General features: G+C 34.0%; 1 protein-coding gene across 7 annotated transcripts in view; it reads right to left on the bottom strand.

Annotated features, from left to right (window-relative positions):
- PCDH15 (protocadherin related 15) overlaps positions 1 to 27489 on the bottom strand; it is a gene marked incomplete at both ends in the record, with an annotated part of 718913 nt that overhangs the window by 93912 nt on the left and 597512 nt on the right. For all 7 annotated transcript variants that reach the window (XM_081238611.1, XM_081238610.1, XM_081238609.1 and 4 more), the window contains 2 exons: positions 22554 to 22694; positions 24663 to 24772. In XM_081238611.1, the coding sequence (XP_081094737.1) occupies positions 22554 to 22694; positions 24663 to 24772 (251 nt within the window). The remainder of the gene's footprint in view (positions 1 to 22553; positions 22695 to 24662; positions 24773 to 27489) is intronic.

Genomic DNA, 27489 nt, shown 5'->3' on the forward strand with positions numbered 1-27489 from the left:
AATTAGAAATGAAAAAGGAAAAGTAACAACTGACACTGCAGAAATACAAAAGATCATGAGAGATTACTACAAGGAGCTCGATGCCAATAAAATGGACAACCTGGAAGAAATGGACAAAAGCTTAGAAATGCACAACCTGCCAAGACTGAATCAGGAAGGGGAAGAAAATATGAACAGACCAATCACAAGCACTGAAATTGACATTGTGATTAAAAATCTTCCAACAAACAAAAGCCCAGGACCAGATGGCTTCACAGGCGAATCCTATCAAACATTTAGAGAAGAGCTAACACCTATCCTTCTCAAACTCTTCCAAAATAGAGCAGAGGGAGGAACACTCTCAAACTCATTGTATGAGTCCACCATCACCCTGATACCAAAACCAGACAAGGATGTCACAAAGAAAAAAAACTACAGGCCAATATCACTGATGAACATAGATGCAACAATCCTCAACAAAATACGAGCAAACAGAATCCAACAACACATTAAAAGGATCATACACCATGATCAAGTGGGGTTTATTCCAGGAATGCAAAGATTGTTCAATATACGCAAATCAATCAATGTGATACACCATATTAACAAACTGAAGGAGAAAAACCATATGATCATCTCAATAGATGCAGAGAAAACTTTCGACAAAATTCAACATCCATTTATGATAAAAACCCCGCAGAAAGTAGGCATAGAGGGAACTTTCCTCAACATAATAAAGGCCATATATGACAAACCCACAGCCAGCATCATCCTCAATGGTGAAAAGCTGAAAGCATTTCCACTAAGATCAGGAACAAGACAAGGTGGCCCACTCTCACCACACTTACTCAACGTAGTTTTGGAAGTTTTAGCCACAGCTATCAGAGAAGCAAAAGAAATAAAGGGAAGCCAAATCAGAAAAGAAGAAGTAAAGCTGTCACTGTTTGCAGATGACATGCTACTATATATAGAGAATCCTCAAGATGCTACCAGAAAACTACTGGAGCTAATCAATGAATTTGGTAAAGTAGCAGAATACAAAATTAATGCACAGAAACCTCTGGCATTCTTATACACTAATGATGAAAACTCTGAAAGTGAAATCAAGAAAACATTCCCATTTACCATTGCAACAAAAAGAATAAAATATCTAGGAATAAACCTACGTAAGGAGATAAAAGACCTGTATGCAGAGAATTATAAGACACTGATGAAAGAAATTAAAGATGATACACATAGATGGAGAGATATATGATATTCTTGGATTGGAAGAATCAAATTGTGAAAATGACTCTACTACTCAAAGCATTCTACAGATTCAATGCAATCCCTATCAAACTACCACTGGCATTTTTCACAGAAGTAGAAGAAAAAATTTCACAATTTGTGTGGAAACACAAAAGACCCCGAATAGCAAAAGCAATCTTGAGAACGAAAAATGGAGCTGGAGGAATCAGGCTTCCTGACTTCAGACTATACTACAAAGCTACAGTAATCAAGACAGTGTGGTACTGGCACAAAAACTGAAATATAGATCAATGGAACAGGATAGAAAGCCCAGAGATAAACCCACGCACATATGGTAACCTTAACTTTGATAAAGGAGGCAGGAATGTAGAGTTGAGAAAGGACAGCCTTTTCAATAAGTGGTGCTGGGAAAACTGGACAGGGACATGTAAAAGTATTAGATTAGATCACTCCCTAACACCATACACAAAAATAAGCTCAAAATGGATTAAAGACCTAAATGTAAGGCCAGAAACTATCAAACTCTTAGAGGAAAACATAGGCAGAATACTCTATGACATAAATCACAGCAAGATCCTTTTAGACCCACTTCCTAGAGTAATGGAAATAAAAACAAAAATAAACACATGGGACCTAATGAAACTTAAAAGCTTTTGGACAGCAAAGGAAACCATAAACAAGACCAAAAGACAACCCTCAGAATGGGAGAAAATATTTGCAAATGAAGCAACTGACAAAGGATTAACCTCCAAAACTTATAAGCAGCTCATGCAGCTCAATAACAAAAAAACAAACAACCCAATCCAAAAATGGGCAGAAGACCTAACAGACATTTCTCCACAGAAGATATACAGACTGCCAACAAACACATGAAAGAATGCTCAACATCATTAATTATTAGAGAAATGCAAATCAAAACTTCAATGAGATATCATCTCAAACCAGTCAGAATGGCCATCATCAAAAAATCTAGAAACAATAAATGCTGGAGAGGGTGTGGAGAAAAGGGAACACTCTTGCACTGCTGGTGGGAATGTGAATTGGTACAGCTACTATGGAGAACAGTATGGAGGTCCCTTAAAAAACTAAAAATAGAACTACCATATGACCAAGCAATCCCACTACTGGGCATATACCCTAAGAAAACCATAATTCAAAAAGAGTCATGTACCAAAATGTTCATTGTAGCTCTATTCACAATAGCCAGGAGATGGAAACAACCTAAATGTCCATCATCGGACGAATGGACAAAGAAGATGTGGCACATATATACAATGGAATATTACTCAGCCATAAAAAGAAACGAAATTGAGCTATTTGTAATGAGGTGTATGGACCTAGAGTCTGTCATACAGAGTGCAGTAAGTCAGAAAGAGAAAGACAAATACCATATGCTAACACATATATATGGAATTTAAGAAAAAATATCATGAAGAACCTAGGGGTAAGACAGGAATAAAGACACAGACCTACTAGAGAAAGGACTTGATGATATGCGGAGAGGGAAGGGTAAGCTGTGACAAAGTGAGAGAGTGGCATAGACATATATACACTACCAAACGTAAAATAGATAGCTAGTGGGAAGTAGCCGCATAGCACAGGGAGATCAGCTCTGTGCTTTGTGACCACCTAGAGGGGTGGGGTAGGGAGGGTGGGAGGGAGGGAGACGCAAGAGGAAGAGATATGGGAACGTATGTATATGTATAACTGATTCACTTTGTTATAAAGCAGAAACTAACACACCATTGTAAAGCAATTATACTCCAATAAAGATATAAGAAAAACATACAATGTCCATGACACCATCGATTTCTGAGGCTCATACATTTTCACTAGGTGTGTATAAGGACTAAGGACTGTATCACGATCTTTCACCTAATTTGGGTTTTGATTATTTCCAAGGCAGAAACTTTGAAGCAATTCTCATTTAAATTCATTTAAGGGAATCTACTATTTACCTCCTTGAGTATTTGCTGCATCTTTTTTTCCCTCCATATTATATCATTTTTTAAGGTATGTGGTTATGAAGCATAGAACAAGAAACAAAGATGCAGGGTGGGTGGGGGAGAAAGGAAGGTGGTGTTGATAAAATGGATATGAGAATACTGTGAGAAGGACAACACAGTGCCTGATGACCCAATACCCTCTTGCAGTCTTCCTTATGGTTGGGTGAGATAATGACAGCCTTCCAAGGAGAACCACAGGGGATGAAGGAAATTATAAACTGGATGAAAGATTGCTTGGCAAGTGTTTTGGTTAAAAGACATTGTATCCTTCTATGCACTTTGGGGCCCAGCGCCTCTTTTCCCTTCCTTCACTGACATTCTTTTTCTCCAGTTCTGTATGAGAGAAACTTCTCTTTGGGCAGTACCTTTGGATTGAGTCAGGAAGTTCCAGAAGTGACCCTTGAGGCAAGGAAATGTGAGCTACGTTCCTGGGACTTACTAGTTTAAAGAAAGTGAAAATAGAAATATTAAGAAGTAAAGCTCAGAAAAGGAAATAGAAGTCAGGATATCAAACTCCTTGAATAGATCTTCTGTTCTATGTTAGACATCCTAAACAAGGTGAAAAATGTTCAGAAGAGTAACTGATAGTCAAAATACCATTAACTTTAACTTGACTCTATGTTTTTCAAAACGAAATTTGGTTTGGATATTTTTCCCTTTCCTTTCCTTTTAATAATTAATTCTGTACAGTTAGTTTTCTCTTCTTAGGGAACCCTTATTATTCTCAAGATGAATCTGTTTCTTCTATCCACATGACCAACCTATTGCCTGCATTGCATCAGGTTCTCATAAAATACTTTCTGAATAATGTTCCAAGGAGTTAAAGGAATGATTCTAGACCATGACTTATTTTGCCTATCCAGAGACATTTCTGGTAGTAATAACTACAGAGGGTGGGGCAGTGGGGGGAGTGCTACTGGAATTTAGTTGGTAGAGGCCAGAGATGCTGAGAAACATCCAGTGATGAACAGGACAAGCCCCTATGACAAAAAATTATCCAGCCCAAAATGTCAATAGTGATGAGGTTGAAAAACCCTAGTTAAAATGAGAGAGAGAGAGAGAGAGAGAGAGAGAGAGAGAGAGAGATTGACTAGAGGAATAAAGATAAAATGGAAAGTGTGTGTAAATATATAACAATGCCCACTCCTGAGCCCATTTACGTGCACATGCCTTCGATATGGGACTCAATTAAAATGGGCTGCAATTATTTGATCAAACATTGGTCATCGCCACCTTCACTGCGTTCTTTAAAGTCAGGGGTTCAATCCCATTCACCTCCACCCCTGTCACTGCCTGTTGGCATCTGTTACTGACATTCCCTCAATCCATATACTGTGAACTCCAACCATATCTCTAATTATTACTAGCATATATACATCAAAGAAATATTGACTGTAATACTTGGGAATACAGGAGCTTAGTCTGATAGAAAACATACACTAGATTAGACTGTAAAACCTTGAAGCCAAGGACGGTGTTTTTCTTATTAAATATTCTTTGTGGTCTAACACATTACATAGATTTTTTTTAATTGTATCATAATGTGGTTCTATTGCACAGAACTTTCAAAAAAGTGCTTGGAATACCAGAGTTACATATTTGTTACTTTGCTGGTGCCAAGAGATCAAAGTTAGATCCTCTTTAAAGTACACATACACACATACACACAAATATCTTTTATGCTATTTTTCCTTTAATACTATTTTTGTATGTGCTTTACTGGCAAACTAAATTTTAGAAGCACCATGACTTCTATACAGTAGGTGTTTAATAAATGTTGAATTAGACTAAAATTGCTACCACTCCCCTACCTGATATTCGCTTAAATAGAATGAATCACTGTATTTTATCTCCATAAATGAAATGAGATGATCCATATTTAAGCCCTTAAAAAATCATAGTGCCAAGCAACCACATGTTGTTGTTAAGAGTAAGGATATCTCTCTTAAAAATAACAGACTTTTTAAAAGTTTAATATTAAGAAAATACTAAATCTAAAACCACTCATAATTCCATGGGCTGTCTGGAAATACCCTGAAGATTCTTGGTTCTCACACTACTGTTAACGTCCTCTCTGTTCCTCTGCCTTAGTTTATATGCCAGAAAAATGACTATTTCTATAGATAAAGTAATGTTTGAGAACAAAAGGATCATATGAGATAAGCATGTAATCTGATCTTACTAAAGGGTTTATAGACAGTTATTCACTAAGAAAATGGAGTTTGAAAAAAAGTATAGAAGAAATGTGTCATAGTGTGTTCATTAGATGGAATTAGGAATATATTTACATGATCTTTTGAAAAATAAGTTATTAAGTATGTTAGAATGAGAAAAGTCACTGTTTCTTATCTCTCAGCTTTTTGCTCTGCAGGAATTGTACTTAGTCATATTTATATACAATGCTTATTTTAAGTAGTTAGGCAGCAAGAGAGATAATATTTTGAGGTTCATTTTAGTAGTTTTCTAATTTAGCTTTGATGCTGATTTAATTAGTTTTTGCCTGATTTTAATAGCTTGTATCTAAAACATACATTTCTGTATATGTGTTGGCTGAAAGGTTAATAACTGAATTAAAGAAATAACTGCATGTGACTACTGGCTTCAAAACTTACACTCAGATTACTATAATATACACTTGATTTTTTTTAAATATACACTTGATTTTTAGCTAAGTCTTTTAGTGAAGGAAATGACGACATTGACAATTTTACAACTATAGTGATGAGATAATCAGGGGAGTAATATTCTAAATATTAATTAAAATTTCACTTTGTGTCTATATTAACATACTTTTCCCATTAGGAAAATTAATAAACTAAGTTTCCCTGTAAACAGTAACCAACAAAACAGAAGCTAAGAATGCAATATTATTTCTTTTCACTGGCATTGCTAGCATTTTGTGCTAATGCTATGAGACCACACTGATGCATTTAGGGGCATTTGCAACAGGAACGATGATGACTTTTAGCTCAGTATGTTTCCATTCAGAATAAACAAACACTATTTTAATTCATTTGTATCTATTAAACTCCATCTCTTTCACAAAAACAGTTTAATACAGGAGTCATAAGGACCAATAAAACTGCTGTAGTTGTAAACTGGGAAATAAACAAATTTAAGCACAAGCTATGGAGCCAGAGCCTGGGTCAAATGCCAGTAATACTCCATGTACATGGTGTGACCTTACACGGGTTACTTACCCTTTCTGAGTTAGTTTCTCAACAACAACATGGTAAAATGAATGAATAAATGTAAAGCACTAAATACAGTACATGATGGCGTCACTATTTCAAATATGTCTCAGAGCTTCCTGACTTTCGAGGTAGGAGAGAGAAAGTATTATTATTATTATTATTATTATTATTATTATTATTATTATTATTATTTTATCTGAATGAGGAAGAATATTAATACCATGAAATTTTAAAAAAATAATAATTTCTAGCATTGAATTAAAAATAATTTTTTTTCATGTGGGATATTATATATGGAATATCAAATAATGTAGTAGAAAAATACATATATTTTTACTGCAAATAGAAGAATTTAAATAGTATGAAATACCGTTGGAAGACAGTAAAAGTACTATATTAATTATCCATACATTTGTTTACATGACAGGACTACAAATTTATGAAGAACTTATTTTAAAAAGTCAACAGTCTTTGAGAAAGACACACACTATACAGTATTTGATGTAAGAATATTCTGTGGACATTACAAGCCTAGAAAGAATCATTTTATCCTAAAATTCAGAATCATAGCTGAGAGAAAATAATTATGTTTGAATAGAACAATAAATGAACTTTGTATTTTTGACACATAGTTATAAACAAAAGTATATATTTAAGCCCAAAGTTGTTTTATTTAAACAGAAACAATGATTGATAAATTTGGTAAATTATATAAATAAACAGAAAGCCAAGCCAACAAAAAAAAAAGATTGTGTCTTGAAAATGCACAGGCTTTAGAGACTAATGTCACATAGGCAGTCTTGAATTGTCATACCTGTCCCTAAACACACAGACACTCCCTCCCACACACAAGCACACAACAGAAAGAAACATTACGTTCTTCTTTTTGAGACTATAAAGGAGCTTTGTCCAAAAAGGTAAAAAAGAATCCATCAAGAAGAAATTAATAAGCAAACTTTGGTTTACCATATTTTGACAGAAGGAAAGGAAGATGCATTGCTCTTTTTTGAATAGTTTCTCTGTAACAGCCCTTGTATTGGCTTTCTGGTTTACAGTATCTTTTTTCTTTTGACCTATTGATTGATTGATTGATTGATTGCGGTACGCGGGACTCTCACTATTGTGGCCTCTCCCGTTGCGGAGCACAGGCTCTGGATGCGCAGGCTCAGAGGCCATGGTTTATGGGCCTAGCTGCTCCGCGGCACGTGGGATCTTCCCAGACCAGGGCACGAACCCGCGTCCACTGCATCGGCAGGCGGACTCTCAACCACTGCCCCACCAGGAAAACACAATATTTTTATTTTTTAATTTTTATTTATTTATTTTTTCACGGTTTTTTTTCTTTTTTTTTACATCTTTATTGGAGTATAATTGCTTTACAATGGTGTGTTAGTTTCTGCTTTATAACAAAATGAATCAGTTATACATATACATATGTTCCCATATCTCTTCCTCTTGCGTCTCCCTCCCTCCCACCCTCCCTACCCCACCCCTCTAGGTGGTCACAAAGCACAGAGCTGATCTCCCTGTGCTATGCAGCTGCTTCCCACTAGCTATCTATTTTACGTTTGGTAGTGTATATATGTCTATGCCACTCTCTCACTTTGTCACAGCTTACCCTTCCCCCTCCCCATATCCTCAAGTCCATTCTCTAGTAGGTCTGTGTCTTTATTCCTATCTTACCTCTAGGTTCTTCATGACATTTTTTTTTATTTCTTAAATTCCATATATATGTTTTAGCATACGGTAATTTGTCTTTCTCTTTCTGACTTACTTCACTCTGTATGACAGACTCTAGGTCTATCCACCTAATTACAAATAGCTCAATTTCGTTTCTTTTTATGGCTGAGTAATATTCCATTGTATATATGTGTCACATCTTCTTTATCCACTCATCCGATGATGGACACTTAGGTTGTTTCCATCTCCGGGCTATTGTAAATAGAGCTGCAATGAACATTTTGGTACATGACTCTTTTTGAATTATGGTTTTCTCAGGGTATATGCCCAGTAGTATTATCTCTTGAAAACCTTTTAAATGATCCATGAAGTAGATTGTCATTTCTGCTTTTCAGATAAAGATATTAAGACAAAGAAATTAAGTCACTATTATAAGGAAGAGCCAGACTTTATATCCAAACATGGCTAAAATTCATCCTCAAGTCTCTCTTCATAATAAAAATAAGATTTGTAATAAAAAGAAGATAATTGTCCATTAGAGACCAGAGATCAGTTCCCACCAGTTTCTAGAAAAGAGGCAAGGAAACAGTAGAAACCAAATAAAATGTTTCTGAATAAAGAGATAATTCTATTTCAAAGGGCAGACTATTGCAGTCACCCCTTCTATATTTGGTTATCAGTCTGAGTAATGAGTAATGACTTGAAGCATTTATAAATGCCTACAGCATTGCTGAAGGAAGAGAAAAAAATAGTATTTTGAATAATATGTTAAAGTATTTAATAGCAGTACAGGCAGAAGATTCTTCTGTTTAATGCAAAGAAAATATGAGCATCATATTAGTTTCCTATTGCTTCTGTAAACTAGTGGCTTAAACAATATAAATGTGTTATCTTAGAGTTCTGTAGGGCAGAGGGGTATCACTGAGCTAAAATGAAGATGTGAGCAGGTCTACATTCTTTTCTGGAGGCTCTAGGGGTATATCTGTTTTGTTGTCTTTTCTAGCTTCTAGAATTTGCCTGCCTGCATTCCTTGGTTCATAGTCCCCTTCCATCTTCAAAGCTAGCAATAGCTGATTGAGCCCTTATCCTTCTGCATCACTCTGACACTGACTGCCCTATCTTATTTCACTTATAAGGACCTTCATAATTACATTGGGGCCACTTAGATAACCCAAGAAAACTACAGCATCTCAAATCCTTAATTTAGTCACACATGGGAAGTCCTTTGGCCATGAAAGGTGACATATTCAATAAATTCCAAGGGTTAGGACATGGGCATCTCTTGGAGAAGGGAAGATTATTTTTTCTGCCTACAACAGGCATATTACTGCTCTTGTTAAAAAACATAAAATGCAGAGAAGACAGAAAAGTTTTAGGGTGCTCACGGATGACAAATTAAGGAAAGGCAAAATTCTGGAGTTTTTGTAGTTTTCTTTTACGTACAAACAACATTACTGACTCTGATCACTAATGGTTGTTATGGGCTGAATTGTGTCTCTCCCATAGTCATATGTTGAGGCTCTAGCCCCTAATTTGAGACAGGACCATTATGGAAGTAATTCAGGTTAAATGAGGTCATAAGTGTGGGGCCCTGATCCAAAAGGACTAGTGTCCTTCTAAGAAGGCTAATACTTTCTCTCCCTGTCTCTCTCTGTCTCTGTCCCTGTCTCTGTTTCTCTATCTCTCCCCAACTGCCTCTGTGAGGATACTGTGAGAAGGTGGTCATCTACCATCCAGGAAGAGAGGTATCACCAGAAACCAACCCTGATACACCTTGATCTTGAACTTCTAGCCTCTAGAACTGTGAGAAAAAAAAATTTCTTTTGCTTAAACCACGTAGTCTATGGTATTTCCTTATGGCATCCCAAGCAGACTAATACAATGATAATACCAATTACTTAATAATTGAGTGAGCTAAATGCTTTCTGTGCATTATTTCAATTTATCCCCATAAAAACACAGTGTTATTGATTATCCACACTTTATCGATGAAGAAAACAGAGACTGGAGAGATTAAATGATGTGTCTAAGATTACACAACTAGGAAAAGGCAGAAGATTCTCACCCAAACTCTGACAATACATATTCTTAACCATTTCACTTTAAGGCCTTCCTTCAGTTTGGGTAATTTAAAAAATCCAACATAATGCTTAAGCCTCTCTAAAGTTTGTGATTTGTGTGGAGTAGGGCAGGACAGTTTGTGTCAACTAGCATAAAATTTTAATTTATATTTAGGTATTAGGTTTTTAGATATACTTCTATGACTAAAACCACGAGAAACTAACATTTTACTAGGGGATTTCTAAAGTTTTCTAAATTTTAATAAGTGCCCTGGAGGCTGAGAATATAGAGTGATAGAATGGGGCCAGGGCAATCAAGCCAACTTCTCAGCTGTACCAGGAAAATGGTTGAAAGACTATGTAGATAATCCTGTTTAGATTAAAACTGCTCAGTGAAGTCTTTCTATATATCCCTCGCTGAAAATATCTTACATCCCTACTTCATAAGAGCTTGAGGCAAAGTAGAAACACCATGAATTCAAAATGAGAAAAATTTTTTCCACATACTTGAGTACTTTGGGACTGATTTTGGACAAGGACAAAGGCCTGCTTCTTTATCTATAATCTGTTGAAAAACGATAGGATTATTTTGGTGATTAAATGTTATAGTGAACAGATATGTGCCTATCATCACCATAAAAATGTAAAGCATTAGAGTTGTTGTCCATAAAAATTAAAAAGTGTTTTGGCATACATGCTATTTTCAAAACATGTGCATAGTGAGCAAACTATGTAAAAGTGTATATAATAGTACACTATATCTATCTATATATATATAATACTATTATATATATAATACCATTATATAATATATATAATAGTATTATGTATATATTCTTAATATATATATATATAATATATATATATATATTATATATATATATATATATCTGTGCCTGGTTCTTGAAACAGAGCTCCTAAAGCTGTAAGTAGAGGTACTAGGAGAATCTTTTGTTCTAACATTTAGTCTTTGACCTTGGTTGCTGACACACAGCTCCTAAGACCCTTGTAATTTCCTGAGTGATGAATGATAGGAATGTCTGTTGATTCTAATGAGGTGACTCTTGGCAGGCTCCTGGACGGATGCTGGTCACCAGAAAGACCAAGCCATGATTAGAAGCTTGGAACCTAAAGCATCATATACACAAAAATGAAAAAAAATTTTGAAATAAACTTCATTGGTTCCTTTCTATGCATTTTCTATAATGTCATCTCTTGTATCTAAAAAGTCTGGAGAGACACCATGTGACTCTACTTTTTCTGCATAAACAAGCCCTGGATGATGCCAGTTAAGCCTATATTTTGCCCCTTAAAATCAAATGAATTTGCTTATTTGTTTGCTTGCTTATCTGTAAGAAGGTATTTCCCCAGGCATTATGTAATTTAGTTGTGAAGACTTAACAAAAAAGGAATGATTAAAGAGAAAAGTGACCTTGCAATACACAATCTAATTATTCTTTATCTGTATATCTTTGCTTAGTTCATTAGTCATCTGGTACACAACATATTTAATAATTAGATTTTTGCAGAAATTGTAGAGGCGATACAAGATGAAAGAATTTAACTACAGCAATTTAGTGCAATGAACAGGCTAAATTTAGTCCTTAGAAAGTAGTTAATGAAAATGTGCCAAGTAGAGGTTCATAGTTCTTGCAATATGTCACTAAATTCAAGTGTTATATTTAATCTTCTCCAAAACATCAGATAAGAAAAAAATAATTTTTTGTTGCAACATAAATTTGTGAATCTTCAAAAATTCAAGTAATCAGATACTTAAAATTTAAAGCATCAGTCATAGTAAAAATCGAAAATAAATTTTCATTATGACAGAACATGAAATCTAGCACTATAAATTTCAAGTAATATGCCACTCCTCTACACCTGTCCCCACAGTGCCCACCTTAGCATTTCATTCAACCACAATTGGGCCCTAAATTAGTTTTTGAAAAGGTGAAGTAGAATTTCCTTGATTTGTCTGCCCAACATCACTTCCTCCCTTATTTTGAACATTGAACTCCATCTTTTTCCCTTTGGGTTACTGTACTTCCATGTGCTCTTAGTGGAACTGTCAATCACAGTGCTCTGCACTCCACACTTGGCCAGGTGTACATGTCTCAACCCAGGCTAATTAGATTCTCTCCTCAGACACTTGACCTTTGAGCTTCAAAGTTCATAATCCCAGCTGTCTTGATGATACTGCCCCCAAAAGCAGTGTTTTGAGTTTCTGACTAAGATTGCTGAAGCTTATCTCTTTTCTTATCCTTTTTTAGATCTTATTCAGCTTTTGCTTTGATTGTACAAGTCACAGAGTATTCTACTGAGAAGTTCTTTTTAGTATAGATCAGTCAGAGGTGGTTCCTGTTGCTTCCAACCAAATAACTGTTCCAAGTACAGGTGGAGAGACCAATTTAGTCCACATCAGAGCATGGGGACCATATCTCCCTACCTACAGAAAAAGTTTGGATTTTCCACCCCAAGGTACCAAAAGACATTATAAACTGCAAATTTTCTGTTTAGTGTTACAAAACTTAAGTATTATATTTTAGCATATTTTCCCCTATGTTGTCATGGATAATTATATTATTTTGACCATTCTTTTTTGGGAAAAATGTGGTCTATTTCTGTACTTATATTATCTGGCTGTCAATCAAGATAATGGTACTCAAATCTAAAGACTCCATAAGATGTCATGACTGTCTTCCTAACATGTCACAGCCTACAACCACTGTTACACAAAGAGCTTAGAAACATGTGGATTCCTTTGTATACAATAATCTACAGGAATAAATGAAGCACTTTTAGTATGTGATTGCTATATTTTTAAGTGTCACTCAAACATTTCACAGCTAGCAATAATAATGAAACAATAATAATTATTATTATAGCTTTTTTTAGTGGATGTCTACAGTGTTCTAATAAGGTAAATGCTTTGCAGGCATCATTTTGCTTAAAATTCTCAAACACCCTAAGAGGAATAGACATATTTATCTTGATATAATCTTGAAGATTCTAAAGCTTAGAAAGGTTAGTAAAAATCAAAGATGCATCTGGAACCCAGGCCTGCCTGAAACCAAATTTAGGAATCTTAAACAATTTATTATATCAGATTTTTAGTTATCTGACTTTTTCTCTGCTGTTCTATTAAGGTTATTTTTTATCTTGGGATGTTTCATTGGTAAATCTTCTGAATTACAATATTTTTCTTAATAAATATTTTTTTACAGAATTTCCATTTACCTCTTTTAATCTCATGTATATCTTAACTTTTATAGAATATCATCTAGTAGAAATCTTCCATAAATGAAACTGATCTGTTAGACTGGATAGAGTATCTGTCTTGTTCATTTTAATAAAATATAAACATAGCAATCTCTATCAGGAAATCTTGATGGCAAGAATACACCGTAAATTAATAACTATGAACAGACTTCCAAAATTGAAAGTGGCAGCATTTAAAATAATGATTTCCCTTAAATTGTTTGTCTGTAATTATTTTTAAGATATTACATAGGGAACTAATTAGGTACAAGATACCAAGAGGGAGAAAAACAGGAATAAGACTGATTAATTGAACTTATAAAAGTTCCTGGGAATAAAAGAAATGAATTCGCTTCAGGAGAAGAATTGACTACTAGACTTGTTTTGAATAATGGTTAAAAAGAATGACAGGCTAAATTTATGTTTCTTATGTCTGAAACATAAAATTCTGTTTCTGCTTTTACACTTATATAGTATGTAAATTAAACTGAAATGCATGTCTTATAAAATATAAATATTAATAAAAATACACTAAATTTTTAAATTGTGTCTATTGTGTAGATTTAAACAAGAAATCCTTGATCTATTATAGTTTCCTTTTCATCCACATGCAGGTCTTCTCTACTTATTTGGCATTAGCTATAGTCACTGTGTATCCCAAGTAAGTGTCATCCAACATATTTTTATTAGTCATAAATTTCCTTCAATACCTGTAACGTTTGCAGTTTTTGCCATTTTCTACCTTTCTTGAAATGCTTTCTTTCGTTTGACTAACCGATCATCATTACACAAATTTTACTCCTTTTTTCCATGGCCTCTTATGGCTATTTCTTTCTCTCACTCACTAAATAAACGGCCTCCCTCAAACTCAGTCTTTTGCTCTATTTTTCTGCCAGTCTCTCAGAGAGACAAGGCCAGATGGCCCTGGAGGGTCATTAATTCTCCTCTTTTGCCAGAATAACAAATAATGAGGTCACTATATCTGGTTTAGCTTGACCTAGGAAAGGCCAAGCAGGATTGAGAACCCCACTGAAGTTGAGACAGTGAAAACTTCTAAAGGTTCAACCTATTTACAATCTTCCTATGTGACACTCTCCCCCATATTTCTTTCTATTATTTAAACATAATGATGAAATTTACTTTTGTCTAGTTAATCGATGGGAAACTTTTTTTTTCTCAAAATAATCAACCAGTAAGTTTGGCTTCTTGTTAAACTTGGCAAAATAGAACATGTCACCAAAAGAAAAGGTTTTCATTTTTTAGAAGAGATAAAAATAAATAAAATCAATCTAACAGCATCTAAATCTTTAGCAAAATATTAAAAAGACTTGTGCTATCTTAACCTGTGGAGAAGACCTGACCTTGATTATATAACACCAGAGTGTAGAGGGTCAATAACTGTACTCATAAACAAAATGAAGACAATGTATTTAGCAGCAAATCCTGATAATTTTTCCAATATTTTAAATTTTTATTGAAACATAGTTGATTCATAATGTTCAGTTATTTCCCATATTTTTAATGACTAAAATGAACTTTATGTTTATGTTATATAGATAGTGGCTCAAGCTTTCCATTTCTGGAAACATTGATATTTCTATAATACATATGACTTAACAGATTTCACTTCTGTGCACAGTTTCATGTGCATTTACTATGGCTTAGTTTGTCACTATTGAAATTGTGGATATTTTTGAAACAAAAGGCATGGAGTTTCTATTGCATAGTTTTGGGACTTCATTATTAATCAAATGACTGCTGCTCCCAGAAATAGAATATAACGTAAAAATATTTGTGAATGAGTGAATAGTCTCCCATTTTAAATTCAGACCAATCCCAACTGAAATTCAGACTAAAAAGGCAAAATAAATATATAATTAATTAACTTTAATAATTAAACAGATGTTCTCATGAATAAAGAAAATTATACCTCCTGTCTTTTAAGTCCTGGCACTTAATCTTAGATGTAAGTTAAGGAGAACCATTTTATGCACTCTTGGACTATTAAATATTTTAATTTTAATTGCCAGTAGAAGCAATATAAAATGTTTCCCTCATGAAACATGATTTTTTCTGGATAACACATGTGAAGAAATACATATTATAATCTACACTGTAATTTAGAAAGGTTAACTGCACATCTTTGTCATCAGTTCAACAAACCACTTTTGGGATCAATGGAAGAACTTTGCCTCAATACACTTAGCTTCAGAAATGTATCAATAAAATTCTATAACCATTTTAAAATCACATTTCCAAGCAAAGCTTTTTGTACAATTAAATTGTTTTCTTGGACAGATAGATTTTTTTTTCTTTAAAAATGTAGTTGTCTCAACTGTGTATTTCTATAAAATACTTAGAGTGTTTGAGACAAAAATACCATAAAGGATTTATGGCATTAGTTTTCATATAGTAGTCCTCAAGTTTTAAAGTAATAAAGTATGAACATAGTTTCTAAAAAACTGTGGTTATATATTTATAGTACAAATATAAGGCCTTGAACATACCTGGGATTTTAGTACTGAAAAAGTAACATGTAACATGCTGCAGTGTTGTTACCTAAGTTATGTCAGGAATCCTTTTGTAAGTCAGTCAATCATGAGTAAAGAATCATTAACATTATTTGTCACAGACCTTCTGTTTGGAGACAGAAAAGCCAGGGAAATGAGATGTATTACAAGGTTGTACCCTAAAGCAAAACCATAAAATGAAATCAATATCATTTGAGTTGTTTTAATATAAGTTTAAGGTTTATCTTAATTGTCCTGTCACTTATTCCTGATTGAAAGGCTAGTTATTGCATCAAAACACAATGGTATATTTATACAAAGCTATGCTTTTTCTTCCACACTTAAAGATAATTATAATTTTACTGTAAAAGAAAAATTGCACTTCAATTGTGAAATTCCATATATCAAACTGAGCTGTAATAAAATTGCACATTATGTATTATTGCTTTTGTTTTATATAAGATAAAAAATGGTGATGACTTTGTGGCAGAAATATTGATATAAGTTTCTGTGGAATTTCTCAAGGACATAGGCTCCTTGAAATCTCTTTAAGGCCAATAACTTTCATCCTGAAGACCCAGGAGAGATTGAGTTGTTCAGGGGAGATAGAGAATTTATTACAGTGCTATATGTCAATTTTATCTCAATAACACTGAAAGAAAAAAAATGTTTCAACTACATTCTGCTCTCCAGCCACACTGAAATGGTGAGCTTAATCTGGGCATATGGAATTTAATTATAAAAGCCTGTTTTTTCTTTTCTGCTCTCCCTTTCATCCTGCTGATTTGAGGTAATCTTTTTTCTGCTGTTGAATAAAACCTCAAGATATTCCATAATTTAAAAAAATAAACAGATTTAGTTAATAGAAAGTACTATGATCATATTGTTTTTTAAAAAAGATTCTCTAGTTCAATATATTAATCAATAGTTCAAATTTCACTTAAAGGTAAAACTTTTTCTTCCTTCCCAGCTAAGATGTGCTCCTGGAAAGTATCCTGTCTTTGGAGAACACATTGTAAGAGATTTCTTTTTTCTTTATTAATTACCTCTTCACCTATTTACTAGCAGCTGTTTGTTTAACACTCAGGTTGCCATCGCCTGGTATTAGAGATTGAGGAGGAAAGATTGGTAAGGTAGGCATGAAAGTTTCGACTTAATCATTATTGTGAAACATTTGAACACTTTTGGGCCAGACCTGTGTTTAAAACAGACTTTGTCAATGGGGCACTTTCAGCATTGGTGTTCTCTCCTGCTGCAACTTTATTTTGGAAGTGCTTTTCAATTACAGTTGACCTTTGAACAACATGGGTTGGAACTGCACGGGTCCACTTATTTTTCATAATAGATATTTTGTAATAGTAAATACTACTGTACTATACTGTCCAAGGTTGGTTGAATTTGCTGTTTAACAAATGTTTTCTGTTAATGTGGATTATTTTATTCATCATTTATTCATTCATTTGATCATATATTTATTATATTACCCACTACTTCCAAAGAAGATTAATGAAGCTTAAAAGATAAAAGTTAGTAGTTAAGAGAGGGAAAAAATATATCTAGAAGCCCTGGGTGAAAAATCTAAAGCACGTGAGGGAAAACTTAATCCTAAACTCGGTAACAGCACAGCGCAAAGACCTGAGAGGGCTATATAGTCCTTATTATCTTAAATTCACTGACTGTGAAAAAAATTCCCCTGATTCAACAAATATTTCAAATATCCTTGGATTAAGATAATGTGTTTAGGGATTTGAGGAAGACGACTAAGGTGACAATGTAATATTTGAATCTTCCTGAATCCTCCTCATTACTAAAAGACAGAGATTTGGATAGCAAAATATTGGGAGAAAATATACCATGCAATTGACAATTATAAAAAGCGAGACAATGTCTTGCAGGAATGCCTCCCTTTTGACAAAGACTTCCTATCACTTGCTATAAAAGCAGCAGACCCTCTAAGTTCTCTCCTGTGGTGCAATCCACTCATATGCAGGTCTTAAGGACCTACACTGCCTATGAGGTTTGGAGTTCAGGGAGCTGCATTGCTATGCTGATTGCTAAGCTGATACTCCTGCTAATACTTTTGTAGGGAGTAATAGGGTCCTTGCATCTGACCCAGAAGTTTATTTTTTTATCTTGTATCAACATCCACAGAACTTTATTGGTTAAATTATTAACCCATGTAGTTATTCTTGTGGGTATTCTCCTGCTTTTATGTCTCCTGCCCACTATCAAGTTTTAAGTAGCATAATATCCTAGCATCAAACCAAAAACCTACAGATAATATCTAAAACTAAATAAGGCAACAAGCTAGCCACCAGATCACAGAGTATGAACTTCTGAGGAAAACAAATGACATAAACCAGATCTCTGTACTAACTGCAAGTGTGATAACAACTGCTTTTAAGGGAGTTCAGAGAGGGCTAAGGGTTTCTGTTGGCCCTGAGAGCTGGTGAACCTCAAAGTTACCAGCACACACTAAATGAAGAAGGTACTAAGTTAATATGAACGCAGTAGCCGGACAGAACTCCACGCTAAGGAGAACGGAAAAAACAGTGAGAGCAGAATATAAATTGAGCAGGACAGGCAAAATAGGGGAAAAGCAAAGAAAACATCTCCAAGTAAAATGGGAGTGCAGAGGAAAGCAAGCAGATTTCTAAAAGCTGAATAATAATTTTTAACACATTATGAAAATAACTGAAACAGGTATTCTAAAGCTGTGAATTAGAAAAGGATTCCTGAAATTACCCTGTAAGATTAAAAAGATAGAAGGTAGAAAGAGAAACATGAAAGATAGAAAAAGGTCATGGTCAAAGCCACAAAGTAAGAAGAGAACAGTGAGCAAAATAATAGAAACCTTTTTTTCTGCCTTCCCTATAGGAGTTGGACCTCAGAGTAATCAAATATTTGATATTGAGAGAGTTTTTCTAAAACGATTTTAGCTAATACATATAGAAGAAATAAAAGGAAGGAATTAATAGTTAGGAAATGATTAACAGCGGCTGCTATTATCACAGGAGGAGAGAGCCAAAGAGACTTGGTGTACCTCCTTAAAGAAGTAGTATCACCTATGATTTATTTCTTAAAACAACAACAACAACAAAAAAAAACTGGATCTAATCAAGACTCCGGCTCTAATGACAATTTATAGGAAATAAAGAAGACAGAGAAAAATATGAAGTGACCCACTGAAGATACAGTTGTCGAAATACAGGTTTCAGAGATCTGATTTCTCAAACAAGTAAATAACAAGATGGATAAACAGGAGTGACAATGGTGAAGCCTATAGATTAAAAGAAACTTAAAGAGCTGTCAGCCAATTGCAGTGTATGAACTTATTTGGATTCCGATGTGAATAAATTTTTAGTACAAGTATCGAATGGATACCTGTTGATACTGAGGAATTTTTGTTAATTTGGGGAGAGTAATAATGGTATTCTGATTAAGTTTTAAGAGTCTTTATCTTTAAGAGATACATATTGAAATACTTACAGATGAAATATTATGTTTCTGTCCTATTTCAAAATAATGGAGTGAGACTGTAAATGAAAGATTTCCCAGGACTCAACGAAGTTGGGTAGTTGATACATAGAGGTTAATTATAATAGTCTGTAATTTTATTTACATTTGAAATGTTCCCTGCTAAAAGATTAAAATGCCTTAAACACTGCTAATATCAAAATTTGGAAATATGCTGTAATTTTTTTCTATTTTAATTATTAATTTGCTTTAAATATTAAATTCAGTTACAGCATAGTTGTAAAACTTACTTTGAAAATTATTTCATTAATGAATTCTTGGTAAAGAAATTATAATAAAATCCTTCTTTAATGAATTAAATTTATTCTGTTTATTACCTTTTTTCATATGATACGTGACAGAGCTAAAGATCATAGGGTAGCTAATTCTGAAGAAGGAATGAAACTTTAAATAATTAATTAACCTCAATTTACATAATGGTCTTATTATTTGCATAGCTAATGGGTAGGGTTTGATCATAGGCCATTAACAGTCATTAATAAGTGAAACTGTGTTAGAAATACTACATGGGTTTGTACTTCAGACTCAAGAAGCAAAGGTTAGTCATGACACAGACATAGAGAATGGACTTGAGGACATGGGGAGTGGGAAGGGTAAGCTGGGACCAAGTGAGAGAGTGGCATGGACATATATGCACTATCAAATGTAAAATAGATAGCTAGTGGGAAGCAGCCGCATGGCACAGGGGGATCAGCTCGGTGCTTTGTGTCCACCTAGAGGGGTGGGATAGGGAGAGTGAGAGCGAGATGCAAGAGGGAGGAGATATGGGGATATATGTATATGTAGAGCTGATTCACTTTGTTATAAAGCAGAAACTAACACACCATTGTAAAGCAATTATACTCCAATAAAGATGTTTAAAAAAAAAAAGTCACGAAATGTTATTGGGTTGGCCAAAAAGTTCGTTCGGGTTTTTCCGTAAGATCTTATGGAAAAACCCAAATGAACTTTTTGGCCAACCCGATAATAATAAATAGTCAAAGCATTAGGCATTAAACGAACTAACAATTAGCTTTTCGGCTTCACACATTTCTGAGAGGATAATTCATGAATTTGCTAACTGGTCTCACTGTGCATGCGTACTAGGGCACATGTAAGTATATACATGGGTGTATTAGCTAAACTTTTATTAGCCTCAGATTTACATTTAAATTACAGTGAGAACTAGTTTACTATACTCACATATGAAACATCAATATGTCTTTATGCCTAGAAATCAGAGCTATTTCTTGAAAAATGCTAGGGTCTACAACTTAAATATTTGGCATTTTTTTTTCTAATTCTAACTTTCCGTTTGTTTCAAAGAAAGATGACAAATGGTTTTCAATTAACTTTTACATTTATTTTTATTTGCAGCAAGGTAGTTTACATTATGTAATTTAGAGCTACTCTAACCTTTCAACTCCTGGTTTAGTCAATTCAATTTACAATTGAATTGTAAATTGTAAGCGTCCTCTATATTTTATAAAAATGTAATTGCTTGCAGTTTAAAGATTTTAAAAACTCAAATAACTGGTCTGCTATTTTTAAACAATTATGTAAGTGATGCATAATCACTGAAGACAATTTAATTCCTTTAATTCCAAAGACACACTGTATATAATCTGATTTTTCCAATGATTTTTTTTTTTTTTTTTTTTTTTGCCATACACGGCCTCTCACTGTTGTGGCCTCTCCCGTTGCGGAACACAGGCTCCAGACGCGCAGGCTCAGCGGCCATGGCTCACGGGCCCAGCCACTCCGCGGCATGTGGGATCTTCCCAGACCAGGGCACGAACCCGTGTCCCCTGCATCGGCAGGCGGACTCTCAACCACTGCGCCACCAGGGAAGCCCCTGGTTGTGCTTTTACAAACAACTGTGCAGGCCTCTACCTTAGATTCGTAAGTGAGATTTGAAATACATGGACAGAAGTGATTTATTTTTATGATCATCAATTGCTAAACTGATACAGAAAACTCTGTAGCACATCTTTTGCCTCTCACTCCCACCTTGCTCACTCTTCTCTTATCCTGCTGGGGTGCCCTCTCTCTCTGGTATTCATATGGGTACTCTTGCTCTGGTTCTCAGGGTCTCTTCTTTTTTCCTCTTTCCTGTTTTAAAGATGCTGATTGATGGAGTGCTGTGAGAGTATGGCCAGAAATGGGCCCAGAGTAAAATATAAATGTTTCATACCCTGTTTTGTAATTTATACTTTCTCTGGGCCTCTATTCTGCTAGTAGTTAAATTAAATCAGGTTTTCCTGGGTTTTCTAGATTTTAAAAAATTTCCCATTCATTATAACATCTGATATATGACAATGTTAAGTTACAAAAAGATGGATTGCTTAACGTGCAAAGGAGTATTATCTCAATGGATGGAAAAGAACAGTGTTTATCCCATTATCAGTAACATCTCTCAGAATCTATGCTGGCCCCCTTCACAAATTGGCTTTTACTTGGTTCGCTGTATGGGTAAACTACACTACACCGAAATGTTGAAGAAAGATTTTGGAGTCAAAAGATAGCTTAAATCTCCCACTTTTCATTTACTGACAGTGACATTTTAAAAAAAAATCACTTAACCTTTTCTTGTCTTTGTAAAATGGGGATAATAAATCTCATTTCCTAGAAATGGGTGTGAATTAAGTATAATGCTAACATTATGATAAATGTTAGTCACTCTTTTTAAGATGCACTTTCCTCTGCTCTAAGAAAATACAAAGTACCAGAAGCCACACAATTCAGGAAATGTATGGTAATCATGTGCCCCTTAACAATATACCTTCCAAGGGGTTAGCCATAACTACCCAGTGTGATTAAGAATAAGGTTTTCTATGTAACATACACTGATAATGATGGCATTCTAATAAGATTGTGCACAAAATTTGAAAACACTGTGTTATTACCTTGACATTTAAGAAGTATGAAGTCATTCTCTGCATTGTTATATATCAGATCTTAAAATGAATGGGCAATCATCTTTGAGTATTAATGATCTTTCTACGTTCTCCACTGAGGATTTTATTTAGACATATGTATTTCATTAGAAAATAAGTAAAAACACCATAAAATTCTTGTAAATCCTTAAGTAATACAACTTACTTTTTGAAGGAACACGTAGGTTGGCGAGGACTACTTCCAGGGAATCAGCTTGGACTCGAAGTACATAGCTTGTCCTTGTCTCATAATCCAGAGGGGCATTCACATAGATTACACCTGTGATGTTATTAATTCCAAACTTATCTAGAATTAAAACACAATTCCTTGGTTAATCTCTTCACACTATAAGGGAAAATAATTCTCTTTAAAAAGCACTGTGATTTTTAAAACACATACGAGTTACAAAATGCTGGCTTTGGAAACTCTGTTCCAGTTCCCGAATGTATCAACAACAGTGTTTCCCTAAATGCATGTTTTGAAAATCAAGTTTTTTTTTGAGATTCTCCTGGAAATTGATGTTTCTATGGTCAATTAAATCTAGGAAACAATGCATACTATTTCCCTCACCGTAGATACATATAATCTTCTACCATACTAAATGCTTCTAGAAATTTTGTTTTAAAGAAAGCCATTTAATTTGGTTTAAGCAATTATTTTATTTTATGACCTTATTGGATTATTATACTTTTTATGATTTAATGCATCTTATTATCCTGCAGATTTAGTGCTTTTCTAAGAATGTGAGAGGGAACAAACAGAACAAACAGATAATTTCATATGTTGATTATTTAGAAAATATTATTTATTATTCTAAATATCTTAAAATATTTGCCCTGAAGTCTGTTTATTAAAATAAATTTGGTCCTATATATTTGAGTGAAGGGCAGGGCACACTGGCAACCTTTGTAATACCCCACCTCTTTCACTCTCTCTGTCTTTTCCTCAATTTGGTTTTCTCCACAGCATTTATCACTACCTAAACACTATATGTTTATTAGCTTAATAATTGTTTAATAATTGTTACTATCTCCTCTTATTGGATTGATAAATTCTATGAGGGCAAGGATCTGTCTATTTTGTTCACTGCTCTATCCTAAGTAGCTAGAAGGTACTGAGTACATGATAGATGCTCAATAAATATTAGTTGAATAAATTGTTAAGCAAATGAATGTAAAAAGAATCACTGTGGTGGAGTGTGGGTAATAAGCAGAGCCACTTTGCTAACTTCAAGGAAGAGAACAGATAGAATTACAGAAAAAAATTATAAGAACAGATTCAGAAATCATAGCTTCAGTCAGATGTTTTAAGTTCAAGGAAAAAGGAAAGTCAGTAATATTTGGAGGGGAGGCATAACAGCACAGGAGAAACAAAGAAAGACAATAAGGAAAGTACTACATTGAGCACTTGCTTCAGGGGCTGTAATTTCCAGTAATGGTTGGTCACTGAAATACTTGAAAACAGCTTTTATAATTTCCTTGCAAACTGCTTTACAACATTAACATTCGTTCATTTGTTTAATATTGAATATGCATGTGTTTTTTAAATGTATATTAACTGAGTTTTTAGTTAGTTAGTTAGTTAGTTTTTTTACCACCTACAACATGCCAGACCATTTAACTCAAAAAGAGGGAAAACCAAAGAACAACTAACCTGTGGGTCATAGGTGAAACAAAGAATCAGTATGCTAATTGAAAAACTGAGTTATGAACTTATTCCCACAGATTAGCAAACCATTCCATTCTCAGTGAAAAGTGATGGTAGACAAAACTCAAATTATTTATTTACTTACAACTGTTGATTATATGTTTGATTTGACAGTTTGAGGACTCATACAAAAGGTACATGGTTTTTATCATGGATGTGGCTCTTTGGGCACTCACAGTTATTTCTGTTCCTAAAATTTCTTCGAGATTAGTTAATGTATGACATGGGGTAAGGGCTGTGGATGGCACAGAACAGTGGCAAGAGACTACTGCAGTCTATGATTATGACCAAAAGCTGAAAGTATGCATTAACTTTGAACACATTATTAAAATATCCCTAATTCAGGGGGAGGGGAATGCTTTCAGAATTGGATATTGAGTATTCCCTAGGGGAAATAAGTAGCATTTGTCAATATAACTGGACTTTTAATCGGATTCAGCACATAGTTACACTTAAGTCAGACACATCTTACTAGAAAAATAGGGTAAAGAGTAATTAAATCTGAAATTTATTCCAAATCTAAGTTTATTGTTTTATGATGGAAACACAGACTAAACATATACTCACCCTCTTCATTTCCTGCAACAATGGAGTACACAATACTCTGATTGATGGCTGCAGCAGAAATTACACCAACCATAGTCCCTCTGGTTGCAAGTTCACTTACTGGAGGTGGTCTGCAGGTTTAGAGAAGATAATTTATTTTTCTTGTCCATTTTGTCATGATGGAGTTTTGAATTTAATAACAGAATATGTTAGTTTTGTGCGTGTGTGTTTATTTGAATAATACTATTTTTTGAACTTTTCAACAAAGTAACACATTCAGACTCCAGCCCTACCAAACTATGTTCAAAATTATGCAAATGTTCTTTGTTAAGAATGTCCTGTCACCTGTATATTACAACTTTATTATCTGCCAAAAATTGTATAAAATTCATTTTACTTGTCTCAAACAACTTCTGGACAGAATGCAATAGGTAGATACAATTTGCTATCTCAAGTTGCTAAAGAAAAATATTGCTTTTATGTTGGTAATATTAGCATATTTAAGCAAATGGCCTCCAGATATCTCTTTCTAGTCTAGTCCATACCCTGCTCTACTTTAAACTTTAACTGTACTGAATGTATTTGAATGGATGGCATCACAAAATTAGTATTTCTTTTGAATTCATTCATTTTACTTAACTGTAACCATATTATGCCCCCAGTACTATGACACTTAATTTTATTTATCTATTTATTTTTAAATTTTTATTGAATTATAGTTGATTTACAATGTTATGTTAATTTCTGCTGTACAGCAAAGTAACTCAGTTATACATATATAGTCTTTTTCATATTCTTTTCCATTATGGTTTATCACAGATATTGAATGTAGTTCCCTGTGCTATACAGTAGGACCTTGTTGTTTATCCATTCTATATATAATAGTTTGCATGATACTTGTTTAATTTTAAAAATATATTTTTAACAACACAGTATCTCATTCTCAAAATCTCCATTTTATTTTACAATATTGGTCACTGTGACTAGGCTATTATAACTTTATCTTCATAAACTAATGCAAACAATCTCACTCTTACAATTCACAGATACTTATATAATCCAACTCCAACAGATTTAGAAAATTCTTAAATATAAAGTTGTAATATCTCCGAATCTTTTTATAGTCCAATCTATCTAACCCATCTGATTTCTATAAGCTTTAGCCTCTTTCCTCAAACTGATAAAATAAATCCTACTGACACTCTTTCACATGGCCTTTTATCTTGCAATACTTATTCTCTTAATATTATCCTTCATTTTTATCTCCATCTTCTCAGTTCTTCTAATCTAGATTACATTACACAATTATATTGTGCTTACATGAAGCCTTTTATAACAAATTCTGAGCTACAAATACAGTCTGAAAAATTAATTACATACAATCCTTCTTAAACATCTTGTCCAAAATGCTATGTTCTTTGCCACTGTACTCCATATACTTGATAGACTAAAATTACCTAAATGTAAAATTATATATCTTACAGACAGATGCTATAGCACCTAATGGTGGTCCATATCTCCAGTGCATGGTCAATAACTATTTCTTGATACGAGTAAGAACTAACATGTATAATTTTTAATGATAATTATAAAGTATTTATCTATTTGTTTATCTATTTGTTTGTTTAATTTTACTTCTCTGCATATTTTCTGCCTTCTTTTGTTAATAGCATCCAGATATTGCTTTGGATAACCATACCTCCTTCATTGTTAGTCTAACTGGTTTGGGTAGAACTGACCCAATCCCCCAGGTATATCGATAGACACATTACCCAGCTCGGGCCAATGAGGGCACTTTATTTTGCTTTGCTCTATGTTCATGTGTGGTAAATGTTTCATGCAAACCCAATGAAAGTCTTGTCCAAGAACGTTACTGTAACCAAAAAAAGGTTTTTTGTTGTTGTTGACTAGAATATTAATGTTTTTCCCTATGAGGGGGTTCTTGCTGATAATAATACCAACACAAATGAAATAACTAAAGGTTGAAAATACATCCTGTACACTTTGACTAGTAATCTAAATGCTGTTATACTTGAAGCTAGGTAAACTCATCATTTCAGTTACTAAAACAATAAATTCTCCTTTATCTAGTATTTCAATCACTTGCAATCAAAAGAGTCCCAACGAATTAAAAAAATGTTTAGATAAGAAAAGGATACATTTACCTAAGTAGGCATTTACCTAAGAAAGATATCTGAGGTAACACAATTATATTTTATAAGAAATTTACCTAGGCATCGTCACAGTGTCAATTTAGTGAAATAAGGATGGCTTTGGTAATTCTGAACCTAAAATGACAGTAGACCACCACAAAAAGGAAGGCACTTAGAAAAGTGACACTAAGGTTAGTTTTGATGGATTATGAATAGATATCTTTTTCTATGATATTTTAGATTATAAACAGACATTAAGACTAATTGTTGTTTGCAACATTGGCTAGTGGTTGACCTTGGTGATTGTGAAATCATTAAACCTGGAAAGGGTTAAAATTAAAGAGTTATGCAAACACAGTAGGATCCTCACCTTCGTATTCCTACCCTTGTGTATCTCCTCTTGTAGGAGGGGCAGACTGTGACTTGTTTCTAACGGACAGAATACAGCAAACAAGATGGGATGTCACTTCAGTGACTATGTTATATTAGATTATAACTTGTAACTTCTTGCTAGCGGACTCTGACTACTTCCCTTGCTGGATTTAATGAAGTGAGTGGAGATGTGGAATGGTGAGTTCTGACCAACAATCAGCAAGCAACTGAGGCCCTCAGTAGAACATCCCACATGGAACTGAATCCTAGCAACAACCACATGAGCTTGGAGGTAGACCCTTCTCTAGTAAAGCCTCAAGTGA

The sequence above is a fragment of the Mesoplodon bidens genome, assembly GCF_964165515.1.
Source record: "Mesoplodon bidens genome assembly, chromosome: 1".
Taxonomy (NCBI): domain Eukaryota; kingdom Metazoa; phylum Chordata; class Mammalia; order Artiodactyla; family Ziphiidae; genus Mesoplodon; species Mesoplodon bidens.